At 37.0% G+C, this 17,126-nt stretch overlaps 1 protein-coding gene across 13 annotated transcripts in view; it reads right to left on the bottom strand.

Annotated features, from left to right (window-relative positions):
- Positions 1-17,126, bottom strand: part of dpr8 (defective proboscis extension response 8) — a 306,666-nt gene that overhangs the window by 154,741 nt on the left and 134,799 nt on the right. For all 13 annotated transcript variants that reach the window (XM_089473008.1, XM_089472998.1, XM_089473004.1 and 10 more), the window contains one exon: positions 11,054-11,264. In XM_089473008.1, coding sequence (XP_089329134.1) covers positions 11,054-11,264 — 211 coding nt within the window. The remainder of the gene's footprint in view (positions 1-11,053; positions 11,265-17,126) is intronic.

Below are 17,126 nucleotides of genomic sequence, written 5' to 3'. Positions count from 1 at the left end.
TTTTTTTAATTTCTCAAATATTCAATGTAATTTGTAGATCATATGCTGAAAGTTTCATTAAATTCCGTTCAGTCAAAAATTAATAAAAAATAATCAAATATTTTTCCAATTAACAAACGCATCGTATGCGTGTGCACACATACATTCAAACTTCTTCTAGAAACATTCGTTGAATCGCATCAGCTGTTAGTTTCGTTTAGTTTTGGTAGATGGCGCAGCAGCAGTGAATCTATTTGAGTTTTGCCAGCGCCACCAGCAGGAGTGGGGTGGCCTAGTGTGTTAGCTGCATGACGCTCGATCGAGAAGTCGCGGCTCGAATCCCAATCAATGCAACTGATGTTAATTTTTTTTAATTGTTTCAAAATATTTCTATATTTTCATAAATGAGTTTTCTATTTAATTTATATTTTTAAACACACCGAAATTGAAATTTTAACTATACTTTATGTGCGTTTTTAATAGTTTGGTTATTCTAGCAGATTCTTAGAATCACAACAGCAGTTAGTTTCGTTTAGTTTTGGTAGATGGCGCTGCAGCAGTGAATCTATTTGAGTTTTCCCAGCGCCACTAGCAGAAGTGAGGTGGCGTAGTGTGTTAGCTGCATGACGCTCGATCGAGAAGTCGCGGCTCGAATCCCAATCAATGCAACTGATATTAACTTTTTTAATTGTTTCAAAATATTTTTATATTTTATTAAATGAGTTTGGTATTTTATTTATATTTTTAAATACATCGAAATTGAAATTTCAGCCATACTAAATGAGCATTTTTATTGGTTGGGTTCAGGGTAGTATCTAGTCGAGCACTCTCGACTAGAGTTTTCTTACTTGTTTTATTTTATTTTATATTTAGTTTTATTTTATTTTTTTAATTTCCTTGATTAATTATTTACCTTACCAGTGTATCGTATTTAGCTGCATGCCGTTGTGATCATTGGGCCCAAGATGACGATGACATGTTGATACACTGTTACAAATAGAATTACATAATTATAAAGTTCCTTATTTAGTTAAATATCAACAGAACCCTTCTGGTGAGTGTATCAGCTATTCGCCGCTTCATACTTAATTATTTCTCTTTCCCTTTTAAATCTTATTTTGCTTGATTTGCATTTGCAAATATTTCACCTTGGTGCGCCAACTGATACCCTACACTTGAGTCGAGTACATTACATAAATCTCTGTTTGAAGATTGTCTAAGACCGGTAGATAGTTGCGTTGGTTGCGCCTTACGGTGTTGTAGTTTTGTGTAGCCAGCGGTGGTTTCTTAGATGCTGTAAGCTAAGTTATATCGTTCACAGTAGGGCGTAGTTGACTTGTCGTGAGTGAAGGTATTCTAAAGTCGTGGTGAGTTGTCAGTAGTAGTGACGAAAATAAGTGTTGTTGTTAGGTGCAATTTAGTTGTTATTGTAGGAGTGCAGACCAGTTGATATTGTCGGCTTGTGTTTTGAGAACGATCTTGGCGTGTTGTGCAAAGTATAATAAGAAGAGATACTGGCTCTTGACCGATGTCTTCGGCCTAGAGAAGGCTCTAACATCTATACTGTTTTGCTGCCAGGGCTGCCTAAATTAAAATGTATATTAATATACGATAAAACTTTCACGTGCTAACGTACCTCTCGATCTATAACCGAATAATTATCACAATTTTAGATTTATATTTTATCACTGTTGATACACTTGATTTATCTATACCGTATATTTCGAACACCACGTTTTCTTTAAATCACTCAACGGCAGCGACTACGTCTGCCTTCATCAATGATCTATTGTTTTCTCTCTGTCGATTAGTTGATGCTGTACTGAACTAAAGTAGAGCTAAGCGCTGTTGTATTTATCGTTTGCTCTTTGTCGCTTGTCTGCTTGCGGTACAATCGTACGATCATCATGTCTCTTGCTAACGCAACGACAGTAGGGTGACTCACGATATACCGAATTATATTTTACTATCCGTTCTTACTATTATTTATACTTAGGATTCTGCTTAAGTTTTTATTTAGCTTCGACCACTACAGCGCAGATAATGTAGCAAGACTTGCTCGAAGAAACATTATCTGAAGACCATATGTTTTTTGTTTATGTACGAATCTGTATATCTTTTAGGTGGTATACCCCTAATTTCTTTCCATCTTCTGTTTTAAGTACATAGTATTTTGGACTGTGCTTTTGGTGTACTCTAGCTGGAATAAACACTGGTGCTAACTTAGCGCTAAATCTTTTAATAGGATTACTCTGAGTAAAGTTCCGTGCATAAACTGTATCTCCTACACCTAGTTGAACGTTACGACTGCGTAAATTATATCTGTTGGCGTTTGCTTTATGACATTTATTTATGTTTTGTTCTGCTTTTTGTCGCAGCAACTGTAATGTATCTCGATTGCTTAGTTTAAAGTCATTCAAAAGATATAATTTTCTTAGTAAAGAGTAAAGAGTAATCTTTCTTTTGGCCAAAAACCAGAAAATAAGGAGAATATTATGTACTTCGGTGTAATGAAGCTCTCAAAGCTCCACTAATAGCATTCAAATTCACATCCCAGTCGGTATGTTTAGAACCTATGTAGGCTCGTATAGCTGCTAACACAGATTTATTTAATCGCTCACTAGCATTAGCTTGTGGTGAATAAATTGCGGTGCACTTTTGAGTTACACCGAAACTCGTTAAGAAGGCCTGAAAAGCACTAGATCTAAATTGTGACCCATTATATCTGAGTATCATTTCTGGTACTCCAAATGTGTAAAATATAGCGCCTTCTAAGAATTCACAAATTTTAGAAGCCGTAAACTTCTTAAGCGGACACAAGAAATGGAATTTCGTGAAATGGTCAACAACTATAAGCATGTCAATATTACCTTTTTTGGAACGTGGATAGGGTCCTAACAAATCAATATATAATTTTTGAAAAGGTCTGTCTGATGAAAAGGGTTTACCCATTGGCGGCGGATATATATTTTCGAATCTGACTAACCATTCTAGGCCAAAACAAATATCTTTTTATCTTTTCTACAGTTTTACTCATACACAAAATGTGCTGAACTTGGCGCGTCATGTGCCTGCTGTAAAACTTCAGTCACTAACGTCGATGGTACCCAAAATTTCCAAGAACTATTTTCTTGTTCTTCCTCGCCAGAAGCAAACTCTGTTCTTTCGTAAGCAAAATCGTCAATTACTTTTAGATTGGGAAATCTGGATTGATTTGACTTTCTCAATTAGACTTAAGTATTCGGGTGATTTGAATTCTCGTGACGTTAAATCTATGATCGGACAATTAAAAGTCATCTCTTCAATAGCTGGATCGTTTTGTCGAGATAAGGTATCTGCTACCATATTTAGCGAGCCTTTTCTATGCAAAATACTAAACGTAAAGTTTCGTAACTTCATGGACCATCTGGCAAGTCTGCCGGACAAATCTTTCTGATTCATCAACCATTTAAGCGCGGCGTGATCAATTATCACTATAAATTCCTGACCTTCGATATACGATCTAAGCTTTTTGATGCCTTTAATGACTGCTAAACATTCTAATAATAATATAGGCAACTTAACGCCGTCCCGTTCTTGAGCTAAAACACAACCTTTTTCATACCTGCTTGCGTCACAAAGTAAAACAAATGGTTTCGAAAAATCTGGTGTGATAAGAATTGGTGAAGCTGTTAAACAAGACTTTAAGGATTCGAACGATTGTTGGGCTTCTGGGTTCCACTCTATACCTTTCTTTTGTTTTAATAGCTCTGTCAAAGCAAAGATGAGAGTAGCGTAGTTTTCTACAAATCGTCTGTACCACCCTGATAAACCTAAAAATCGCCGTAGTTGTTTCACAGTAGTAGGAACAGGAAACTCACTGATGGCTTTAATCTTATCGGGGTTTGCTTTTATTTGACCGTCTCCGATTATGAATCCGAGATAGGTGATTTCTTTCATACAAAACTTTGATTTGTTATGTGTAAGATTTGTTTGTTATAAGATTTGCTCTGCCTAAGCAAAGTGCTATTTCTTGCAGCAACAACAAATGTGAATCGAAGTCGTCAGACAACAAAAGGAGATCATCTAGGTATACAAAGACTCGTGTTTGCAAATGAGCTGGAATAACTTGATTCATTAATCTACATAGTGTTTGTGCGGCGTTGCATAAACCGATGGGCATCATTTTATACTGATATAATGGTCTATCCGGGACCGTAAAAGCCTTATATTGTCGAGATTTCTCGTCTAGAGGAATTTGCCAATATGCGTGTTTCATGTCTAGGCCGTTAATGGTGGTAAGCGACTTAAAATGCCATCAATATGAGGCAATGGGTATGCATCCCGCCTAGTAACCTTATTAACTTCTCTCGAGTCTAAACAGAGTCGATATTTTTCTGCTTTTTTTACTAAAACACAATTGCTACTCCAAGGACTGTTTGACTCTTCTATGACATCTAGTGCCAACATATTATCGACTTCAGTAAATATAATCTTTTCCATAGCTGGCGAAACTGGCCAATGACGTTTTATGGGTATTGCTGAGCCAACATCTATAGAATGCGTTATTAAGCTGGTGCGACCAATCATCGGAATCACTGGGTACTGACAATTCTGCAACATATGAACGCACAGCCCGAGGCTTAAAAATTTTTATATCATTGTAAAACTGTTCATGTTTCCTAATTTCTCTTCGGAGCTGCGATCTGTTCGAAACATTTAAATGAAATAATTCGTGATGTACTATAGGCTTGGCGTTTCGAATCAACAGATCAACTAATTCATTTTCAGGTATCCCATTTTGGAGTCTATCAACAAGATCTTCTATTGAGTATTGGAAGTCATCAAATGGTTCGTTTTCGCCTTGGCGACGTTTCCTAATCTTCTCCCATATGTCATAATCGGTTTCTATATCTTCAAATCTTCTCTTGAACTCTAAACAAAAGATTTCCCAGGTAAAGTTGGAGGGAGTACGATGAAATTTTCAGTACCAATCACTTGCTTTACCCGTAAACAATATATATAAATGGTCACATAAAAGTTGAAATTCGTTATTCAAATTTTGTTTGGTAAGAGAACGAACGCGATAAATAAATTCATCAGTTCGCATGCAATTCTTGGACCCATCAAATTTGATGTGCCAACTTTGGGTACTTTCCTAGGTGAACTATTTAAATTGGAGCTATTCTGATTGACACTAGTCCTTGAGATACTCTCAATGTTATTGTAACGAGACTGTTGTACGTCTGTATAACTAATTCTAATGTCAATGTTGTTAGCAGAGGATGGTGGTTGTTCTGGTGGAACCAGTTTAAGAGATTCTAATTTATTTTGCAGAGATGTTTCAATAATTTTCGATAAGTGCGACGTGAGTTGTTCTATCAATTGTTGCTGTTGAATATTTATTGAAGCTTAAATATAGGTGGCTATCTCGTCTTGGTTGTTAAGTCCGATACTAGTAGTGTTAAAATTACGGTCAGATTCTTGTCGAGTGGTGGATCGAGTTTGCATACCTCGTCTTGGACTTATCCCTCGACCTCTAGCGGATCTTTGGTTTCTCCTAAGGTAATTTAACCTATTGCCGCTTGTACTAAGGGATGCGTTTGCACCAGGTTGTGGTGGTATAAATTTGTTTGGGGTACTGATATGTCTGTCTTTTCCAAGCCAGAAACTTATAAGATGGTGTCAGTCTAGTACATAGTGATTTACACCTATTGTCGTTAATTGTTCTATTTGCGTTAACCAGAACATTCAATTACTGGACAGCCTCCTACTAAAGTAAGTCTACTGTGTTCCAAAATAATTGAGATGTATTCTACAAATTGTATATTATCAATTATATATTTATTGATCATCACCATCTGAAGCTGTAGGTTTATTCAGGTCGACCAATCCAAAACAATGTATTGCAATCGTTAATTCCAACGAAAAAGATCCTAAGCGTATGTGTAGCGTACGGGATTGAGTTCATATAATCATTTTCATGAGTATAATACGGTCCGTCCAGTCGGTGGCATTTCTGGACTTAAACGTGTGCAGAAGGCTCAGATGTGCGCACTCTCGCTATGCTCGTACTAGCTCGCCGGATTGTCGGGGTTCGTCTTCACCTATCTACACGGTAGCACCCTAACACACATTAGTTATAGTGCGCTTCAGAAACTAAACAAAATAAACCATAAGTGATGAAAGCGCCGACACGCTATATATGTTAAACCATCCTATGTTCACAACTGGCGGAGAGGACCAAGATGGTGTTTGTCTCTCTCTCTTTACCCTCCCTACCTTGACAATATTGAATATTTTAAGATATTGTCCCTTAATTAAGTTCTCAACGATCTTAACTACATCTTATAAGACTCGGCATGGATGATCGACAGACTAAATTATAAGGCTCACAAATTCATCATATCTCAAAATTTTTAATTCCATAAAAGGTCTTCCAAAAACGTACTACATTTTCTAGTAAAAAGGTGGTATTAATTAATCATAACAGGGTGGGGGGGGGGGTATCTCTAACAGGGGTAGGTTTTACAATATGCTCTTATCTTACGCTTACAGACTAACATGTTTGTTGTTTTGATTTTCTTAACATTTAGCTTTCATAATGGTCTATAAAATTTGAATCATGTTTTCTTTTTACTATGCATTATTATTACGTAGAAAACGTTATTTCATTCGAGCAATAAATTAAAATTCATAAAAATTCATATTTTCTCATTATTACTATGTAACTATATATTTGTATTTTTCTTTTTCTTAATTTAATTCATTTAAATTTAATTCCAGGAACTTTATAGTTTCATATTTTCTTTTATTCATTCATTCATTATACCCTGAACCCATTGAAAATGGGAAATCAGGGTATAATGGTTTTGTTAAAAGTATGTAACAGGCAGAAGGAGGCGTGGCAGACCCCACAAAGTATATTTATCAGGGAGACGAGCTGACTCGATTTGGCCCTGTCCGTCTGTCTGTCCGTCCGTCCGTCCGTCCGTCCGTATGTATGAACGCGTCGATTTCAGAAGATATAAGAGCTAGAGACTTCAAATGTCCGTTATTATAGCGCGCATATCAAGTTTATCATTAAAAATCGATAACTCATCCCGATCTTTTTTTATCGATAAAAAACATTATCGAAAACCAGTTATAAAATTATATCTTCTACACCTTTATTGCTAGAGTCTCCAAATTTTTAATGTATTTATTTATACAATTTCGGTTTTTGTTAAAATTTACCTCCCACCCTTAAATTCACCCCCTCACACTCACTTTTGTAAAAAGCGTATTTCAAATACTACAGACTTGTGCTTTGACAATTACATGCATATCCATGTTATAATCATAATCTGAAAGTTTCATGAAGATCGTACGTCCACAAAAAAAGTTATTAATCAATTAAGTTCTCATAGTAAGCGCTCACTGCCGCCCATGCGTGTTTATGCTTGTGTGTGTATATGTATGTAATTGTTTGTGTATGTGTGTGTGTGTGTGTATGTGTGTGTATGTATGTGTGTGTATGTATGCCTGTGTGTGCGTGCGCGTGTGTGTGTGTGTGTGTGTGTGTGTGTGTGTGTGTGTTTCTTGTGTAAGCTGATAGACGCGAAAAATTATTGAAATAGCTATTACTCCAAGGGTTCAGGGGATCTCGTAGTCGAGTAGTCTCGACTAGAGCTTTCTTACTTGTTTTATTTTATTTTATATTTATTTTTATTTTTATTTATTTATTTTAAATTTCCTTGATTAATTATTTACCTAACCAGTGTATCGTATTTAGCTGCATGCTGTTGTGATCATTGGGCCCAAGATGACGATGACATGTTGATACACTGTTACAAATAGAATTACATAATTATAAAGTTCCTTATTTAGTTAAATATCAACAGAACCCTTCTGGTGAGTGTATCAGCTATTCGCTGCTTCATACTTAATTATTTCTCTTTCCCTTTTAAATCTTATTTTGCTTGATTTGCATTTGCAAATATTTCACCTTGGTGCGCCAACTGATACCCTACACTTGAGTCGAGTACATTACTTAAATCTCTGTTTGAAGATTGTCTAAGACCGGTAGATAGTTGCGTTGGTTGCGCCTTACGGTGTTGTAGTTTTGTGTAGCCAGCGGTGGTTTCTTAGATGCTGTAAGCTAAGTTATATCGTTCACAGTAGGGCGTAGTTGACTTGTCGTGAGTGAAGGTATTCTAAAGTCGTGGTGAGTTGTCAGTAGTAGTGACGAAAATAAGTGTTGTTGTTAGGTGCAATTTAGTTGTTATTGTAGGAGTGCAGACCAGTTGATATTGTCGGCTTGTGTTTTGAGAACGATCTTGGCGTGTTGTGCAAAGTATAATAAGAAGAGATACTGGCTCTTGACCGATGTCTTCGGCCTAGAGAAGGCTCTAACATCTATACTGTTTTGCTGCCAGGGCTGCCTAAATTAAAATGTATATTAATATACGATAAAACTTTCACGTGCTAACGTACCTCTCGATCTATAACCGAATAATTATCACAATTTTAGATTTATATTTTATCACTGTTGATACACTTGATTTATCTATACCGTATATTTCGAACACCACGTTTTCTTTAAATCACTCAACGGCAGCGACTACGTCTGCCTTCATCAATGATCTATTGTTTTCTCTCTGTCGATTAGTTGATGCTGTACTGAACTAAAGTAGAGCTAAGCGCTGTTGTATTTATCGTTTGCTCTTTGTCGCTTGTCCGCTTGCGGTACAATCGTACGATCATCATGTCTCTTGCTAACGCAACGACAGTAGGGTGACTCACGATATACCGAATTATATTTTACTATCTGTTCTCACTATTATTTATACTTAGGATTCTGCTTAAGTTATTTATTTAGCTTCGACCACTACAACGGACGGACAGACAGACGGACAGAGCTAAATCGACTCAGCTCGTCGCCCTGATAAAGAATATATATACTCTACCATTGAAAATGACTCTAGTCGAGACTGCTCGACTAGGAGATACCCTGAATATATTGGAACGCGCTTTGCTAACTGCGCAATAAGCAGCGACTGCGCTTGGGCTGCGCTGCAGTGTGGGCAACATTATAAGAATAATTTAATATCTAGACGTAGAATCTTATGGAAACTTTCAGAATATAGTCATAATGTTCAAATGTATGTACATTCCAAAGCACAAGTCTCTAGTTTATGAAATACGCCTTTTACAAAAGTGATGGTGGGGGGTTGCAGTGGGGGGTAAATTACAACAAAAATCGAAATTAAATAAAATACATATAAGTCAACATTTAAAATTTGGAAGCTCTAGCTCTAAAGGTGTAGGAGATATAATTAAATAACTAGCTTTCGATAAGGTTTTCTATCGATAATAAAATATCGGGAGTAGTTATCGATATATAGATAAAAACTCGATATGCGATATTTCAAGTCTCTAGCTCTTATATCTTCTGAGATCGACGCGTTCATATATATGAACGGACGGACAGACAGACGGAATGGGCCAAATCGATTCAGCTCGTCGCCCTGATCAAGAATATATATACTTTATGGGGTCGACCACGTCTCCTTCTGCCTGTTACATACCTTTAACAAAACCATTATACCCTGATTTCCCATTTTCAAAGGGTTCAGGGTATGTATGAACGCGTCGATTTCAGAAGATATAAGAGCTAGAGACTTCAAATTTTTTTTTAAATGTCCGTAATTACAGCGCGCATATCAAGTTTATCATAAAAAAAATCGATAACTCATCCCGATCTTTTTTTATCGATAAAAAAACCTTATCGAAAACCAGTTATAAAATTATATCTTCTACACCTTTATCGCTAGAGTCTCCAAATTTTTAATGTATGCTTACATGCAATTTATACAATTTCGGTTTTTGTTAAAATTAGCCCCCCACCTCTAAATTCACCCCCTCACCCTCACTTTTGTAAAAAGCGTATTTCAAATACTAGAGACTTGTGCTTTGGCAATTACATGCATATTCATGTTATAATCATAATCTAAAAGTTTCATGAAGATCGTACGTCCATAAAAAAAGTTATTAAACAATTAAGTTCTCATAGTAAGCGCATACTGCAGCCCATGCGTGTTTATGCGTGGGTGCTTGTGTGTGTATGTGTGTGTATGTGTGTGTATGTGTTTGTGTATGTGTGTGTGTATGTGTGTGTGTATGTGTGTGTATGTATGTGTGTGTATGTATGCCTATGTGTGCGTGCGTGCGTGCGTGTGTGTGTGTGTGTGTGTGCGTGTTTCTTGTGTAAGCTGATAGACGCGAAAAATTATTGAAATATCTATTGCTCCAAGGGTTCAGGGGATCTCGTAGTCGAGCAGTCTCGACTAGAGCTTTCTTACTTGTTTTACATGAGAATATGACCGAAAGCTGACACTGTTATCTAGTCTACTGAGACTCAATGAAAATGCAAAGATCCGCAATAGCAATAGGGAAAATACCGCGTTTTCAAGTATTTGTCAATTTTTTAGTATTTTTTAAGATATACTCTTCTAATCGGTGCGGAGACAAATCCAACAAATCAAAAACCATGAAAATTGGTCCTGCAGATCTCGAGTTATAAGTGTTGTAACACATAGCACGACTTTGTTTTATATATGTATATAGATTTTCGATAAGGTTTTGAATCGATAACAAAATAATGGGATAAGTTATCGATTTTTGAAGATAAACTCTATATGCACGCTACATTTTACGGACATTTTAAAAGCAATTTCAGTCTCTATCTCGTATATCTTCTGAAATCGACGCGTTCAAACATACGGACAGACGGACAGACGGACACACGGGCAGGGCCAAATCGACTCAGCTCGTCGCCATGATCAAAAATATATATGGGGTCCTTCTGCCTGTTACATATATATCAACAATAACACTATACCATGATTCCATATTGAAAATGGGTTCAGGGTATAAAACTAAAGCACTGAATTCGGTCAAAATATTTATGCCGTCGACTGTTTAAGATTATATGCAAACTATACGCAAACAACTATAAGAAGCTATATAGCTTTTTGATTCGGCATATGAAACCATTCCATATTTTAGAAAACCTTGAATTGGTACTGAAGCCGGTTGTACATTGTTTACTCACCCACAATATTTAGATATACTGAGTGACCGATGGGTGGGGTCGTAGATATCTGACACTCGTATATTCCTGAATCTTTGCGCTGAGCATAACGTATACGGAGTGTCCAGTCTTCAGCATGTGGTGAATGCATCGCTTCGAACCGCTGATCGGAAGTGTATGTATAGCGGCCCACGGTTAGAAGATGAATATCACGATGTCTGACCCAGGATACCTAAAAAAATTTTGCAAATATTAGAATTTATAGTTTAATTTTGTATATAGCTCCTTTTTATGGGAAATCATAGAATAATATTTGTATTATTCTATGATTTCCCATAATAAGGAGTATAATGGTTATTGGTTGAATAAATTCTCTTCCATCATCACAAACTTTTAAAACTTTTGGGGCGAGGAAAATCGGAAATTGTATTTATACCGATATACCAGAAATCATATTAGTTGAAGAGCTAGAGAACTGAAATTTAAAATGTAGATCCGCGTCGACCACAGAAGATCAGAAGCTTTTCCTTGATGGCACTTTCGTTTTGGAGCTTGCAGTTTGGTATCCGATTTACACGAACTGTTCCCAACCTATAAATCCCTTTTGCACGAAGGTATACTATTAAAGGCAGCGATGTGTAAAATTTGTCATAATATATTACACGATGTTTGAAACTTTCAATGGTTTTCGTGAAGCGCACAACTACATATGTTGGCTGACGCACCAATATCCGGGTAATCAGGTGATATAGCCCATTCACCTGCGCCGCCAGATATTTCAAATCGATAGGTATATCCAAAAGAATCACACAGGACAAAAATTTGCATACCCCATTTGTGTGGTTTATTGGGCATATGTTCATTTTCATACTCATTAACGAAGTGAGTTATCCCTCTAATACTGGTAACTGGCTCGTAGCTAGTGAAATGACTACTTAATAGGGTACCACCATTACTTACTTTGCTGACTCTTAGCAATGCATTTCATCATTTCGTTTTTTGTATGAAATGTCCGCAAAAAGGGTCAATCGCCACCACATTGTTTACCGCGAACTAGTGAATTGGGTCACCATAAAAGGGCTAGTGACATGGGTACATGGGCACTGGCATGGGCCAGGGGTGGTGATGTGAGAACCCATGCCAGGGGTGGTGATATGAGTACCCATGAAAGAGCTACTGACATGGGTACCCATGCCAGGGGTGGTGATGTGAGTACCCATGCCAGGGGTGGTAAAAGAATGAAAAAAAATTTTATATATTTATCAGACCTTGCAAATGAGAGTTGAGCGTTTTTTCGTTTATTCTCTTTCTCGCATCATAACCAAAAAAAATTGTGCAGACACGTCTCTCTCTGAGCGTCACTCTCTGTTTTCTTTAGCATCTGTTTCGCTCAGACGCAATGCGATGACTCATTCGTGTGACGCTCTCACATGAGTGTCGCGTAAAACTAACACGATTTTCCCTCACACAAAGCCTCTCAGCAAAAAACACTTTGACTAACAAACTCAGCAGAAAATGTTTTTGCCTTCGTGTGCATGTAAATACACGCATACATACATACAAAAAGAACGCAGCAATCGCGCGTGATTACCCATACAAACGCAACTTACCGTTACTTCATTTAACTCAAGCAAACGATCAGTGTTTGACTTGAGGAAACGAAAACAGAAACAACTATCTCCCTCAGAGCGCGAGAGAGCTAAGCCAGACGCGAAAAAACAGTTTCTGTCTGAGTTTTTTTGACTATGTCACTGAAAGACACTTTTTTGCAGACAACGAAAAAGTGTTAACAGTTATTTGCGAGCTATGATATTTATATTTTGTTTTTTATACCCAATGGGAAATCAGGGTATAATGGTTTTGTTGAAATGTATGTAACAGGCAGAAGGAGGCGTGGCAGACCCCACAAAGTATATATATTCTTGATCAGGGCGACGAGCTGAGTCGATTTGGCCCTGTCCGTCTGTCCGTCTGTCCGTATGTTTGAACGCGTCGATTTCCGAAGATATAAGAGCTAGAGACTTGAATTTTTTTTTTTAAAATGACCGTTTATACAGCGCGGACGTCGAGTTTGCTTTTAAAATTCGATAAATCATCCCGTTATGTTTTTATCGAGTAAAAACATTCAAGTTCAAATCAGATGCCACTATAGCTAATTGTGAATGATTTTTCTTTTTTTTTTAATTTCTCAAATATTCAATATAATATGTAGATCATATGCCGAAAGTTTCATTAAATTCCGTTCAGTCAAAAATTAATAAAAAACAAGTAAGAAAGCTCTAGTCGAGACTACTCGACTACGAGATCCCCTGAACCCTTGGAGTAATAGCTATTTCAATAATTTTTCGCGTCTTTCAGCTTACACAAGAAACACGCACACACAGACATACATACACATACACATACACACACACACACACACACACACATACACACACACATACACAAACATTTACATACATATACACACACAAGCATAAACACGCATGGGCGGCAGTGAGCGCTTACTATGAAAACTTAATTGCTTAATAACTTTTTTTGTGGACGTACGATCTTCATGAAACTTTAAGATTATGATTATAACATGGATATGCATGTAATTGCCAAAGCACAAGTCTCTAGTATTTGAAATACGCTTTTTACAAAAGTGAGGGTGAGGGGGTGAATTTAAGGGTGGGGGGTAAATTTAAAAAAAAACCGAAATTGTATAAATTGCATATAAGCATACATTAAAAATTTGGAGACTCTAGCAATAAAGGTGTAGAAGATATAATTTTATAACTGGTTTTCGATAAGGTTTTTTATCGATAAAAAAATATCGGGATGAGTTATCGAATTTTAATGATAAACTTGATATGCGCGCTGTAATTACGGACATTTTAAAAAAATTTGAAGTCTCTAGCTCTTATATCTTCTGAAATCGACGCGTTCATACATACGGACAGACGGACAGACAGACGGACAGGGCCAAATCAACTCAGCTCGTCACCCTGATCAAGAATATATATACTTTGTGGGGTCTGCCACGCCTCCTTCTGCCTGTTACATACATTTCAACAAAACCATTATACCCTGATTTCCCATTGAAAATGGGTTCAGGGTATAATAATCAAATATTTGGCCAATTAACAAACGCACGTGCAGCAGCTACAACAGAAACATTCGTTGCATCACATCAGCTGTTAGTTTCGTTTAGTTTTGGTAGATGGCGCTGCAGCAGTGAATCTATTTGAGTTTTGCCAGCGCCACTAGCAGGAGTGAGGTGGCCTAGTGTGTTAGCTGCATGACGCTCGATCGAGAAGTCGGGGTTCGAATCCCGATCGACGCAACTGATGTTAGTTTTTTTTAATTGTTTCAAAATATTTTTATATTTTATTAAATGAGTTTGGTATTTTATTTATATTTTTAAATACATCGAAATTGAAATTTCAGCCATACTAAATGAGCATTTTTATACCCTGAACCCATTGAAAATGGGAAATCAGGGTATAATGGTTTTGTTGAAATGTATGTAACAGGCAGAAGGAGGCGTGGTAGACCCCACAAAGTATATATATTCTTGATCAGGGCGACGAGCTGAGTCGATTTGGCCCTGTCCGTCTGTCCGTATGTTTGAACGCGTCGATTTCCGAAGATATAAGAGCTAGAGACTTGAATTTTTTTTAAATGACCGTTTATACAGCGCGGACGTCGAGTTTGCTTTTAAAATTCGATAAATCATCCCGTTATATTTTTATCGAGTATAAACATTCAAGTTCAAATCAGATGCCACTATAGCTAATTGTGAATGATTTTTCTTTTTTTTTTAATTTCTCAAATATTCAATATAATATGTAGATCATATGCTGAAAGTTTCATTAAATTCCGTTCAGTCAAAAATTAATAAAAAATAATCAAATATTTGGCCAATTAACAAACGCACGTGCAGCAGCTACAACAAAAACATTCGTTGAATCACATCAGCTGATAGTTTCGTTCAGTTTTGGTAGATGGCGCAGCAACAGTGAATCTATTTGAGTTTTGCCAGCGCCACTAGCAGGAGTGGGGTGGCCTAGTGTGTTAGCTACATGACGCTCGATCGAGAAGTCCGCGGTTCGAGGTCCGGTCGATGCAACTGATGTTAGTTTCTTTTTTAATTGTTTCAAAATATTTTTATATTTTCATAAATGAGTTTTCTATTTATTTATATTTTTGAATACACCGAAATCGAAATTTTAACTATACTTTACGTGCGTTTTTATACCCTGAACCCATTTTCAATGGGAAATCAGGGTATAATGGTTTTGTTGAAATGTATGTAACAGGCAGAAGGAGGCGTGGCAGACCCCACAAAGTATATATATACTTGATCAGGGCGACGAGCTGAGTTGATTTGACCCTGTCCGTCTGTCTGTCCGTCTGTCCGTATGTATGAACGCGTCGATTTCAGAAGATATAGGAGCTAGAGACTTCAAATTTTTTTTTAAATGTCCGTAATTACAGCGCGCATATCAAGTTTATCATTAAAATTCGATAACTCATCCTGATCTTTTTTTATCGATAAAAAACTTATCGAAAACCAGTTATAAAATTATATCTTCTACACCTTTATTGCTAGAGTCTCCAAATTTTTAATGTATGCTTATATGCAATTTATACAATTTCGGTTTTTGTTAAAATTTACCCCCGCCCTTAAATTCACCCCCTCACCCTCACTTTTTGTAAAAAGCGTATTTCAAATACTAGAGACTTGTGCTTTGGCATTATGCATATCCATGTTATAATCATAATCTGAAAGTTTCATGAAGATCGTACGTCCACAAAAAAAGTTATTAATCAATTAAGTTCTCATAGTAAGCGCTCACTGCCGCCCATGCGTGTTTATGCTTATGTATGTGTGTGTGTGTATGTATGTGTGTGTATGTATGCCCGTGTGTGCGTGCGTGCGTGCGTCTGTGTGTGTGTGTGTGTTTCTTGTGTAAGCTGAAAGACGCGAAAAATTATTGAAATAGCTATTACTCCAAGGGTTCAGGGGATCTCGTAGTCGAGTAGTCTCGACTAGAGCTTTCTTACTTGTTTCGTTTATGTTTTCTGCCGTTTCATGCATATAGTTTATTGCTCGGTGGCTCGGCGTTCGCTTACCATAGGGTCAGTCAAGTAAGTACCCCTGTAAGGACTAGTGGGAAAGGTAGTTCAACTATGGTCAATCGCCACCTCCAGGGATTATACTCATTCACGAAGTGAATTAGTATATTGGTTTTGAGCAATGTCCGTCTTTCTGTCCGCCTGTCCCTCCGTCCGTCTGTCCTTATGAGCGCAGTTTATTTCGGCGCTATTGAAGCTACAAACTTTAAATTTGGAGCACATACTCGTAATGATTTTTTTAATTCTGCCATATTTTTGACGCAATTGATGCTAGAGACCTCAAATTTTGTACATATACTTGGGCTGACCACCCAAGACCAAAAAGCTTTGTCGGATATATGTTCGCCCACAAGGGGCGTGGAAAACCGCAAAAGTTTATATCTTCTAAAGTATAATAGCTAGAAACTATTGGGCTAGAAATTTGGATAGTTAAGTTACTAGAAACTTCCTCTAACGATGACCCAAAAATAAATTTTATGCTTCTTTAGGGGCGTATCGAGAAATACCCTTTAATTTTCTCATTTTCTGAGCGTAAGAATTCAAATTTTGCAGTTAAGGTTAGCTCGATCTATGAACTGACAAAAATGAGGTGTCTACGCTTAGTGCGGGCGTGGAAAATCGGGAACAACTTAATTTTCTACAGTATTAGAGCGAAACTTAGCTGCTAAATTGCTGATGGGATATGAATGAGTATTCTGCAGTCGGTAACGCCCGATTGCAACGTTTTTACTTGTTGTGCTGCACATTTTTTCAAATTTGCTGCGGGTCGTACAGGTTTGTAGGGGTGAAAAGCTTTTGACGATTCCTTATTCTTGCTTGGAGCGTGGACGACACAGGAACACATAAAACTAATAATGTAGTAAATACTTAATTAAATAAATATATATAAACAAAAAAGAAAGCTCTAGTCGAGACTGCTTGACTACGAGATCCCCTGACCCCTTCGAGCAATAGCTATTTCAATAATTTT

The sequence above is a fragment of the Drosophila arizonae genome, chromosome X, assembly GCF_054131065.1.
Source record: "Drosophila arizonae isolate 15081-1271.41 chromosome X, UAZ_ARI_1.0, whole genome shotgun sequence".
Classification (NCBI taxonomy): domain Eukaryota; kingdom Metazoa; phylum Arthropoda; class Insecta; order Diptera; family Drosophilidae; genus Drosophila; species Drosophila arizonae.
Note: the sequence above shows the minus strand (reverse complement) of the source record. Positions and strands in the feature narration are given on the sequence as shown.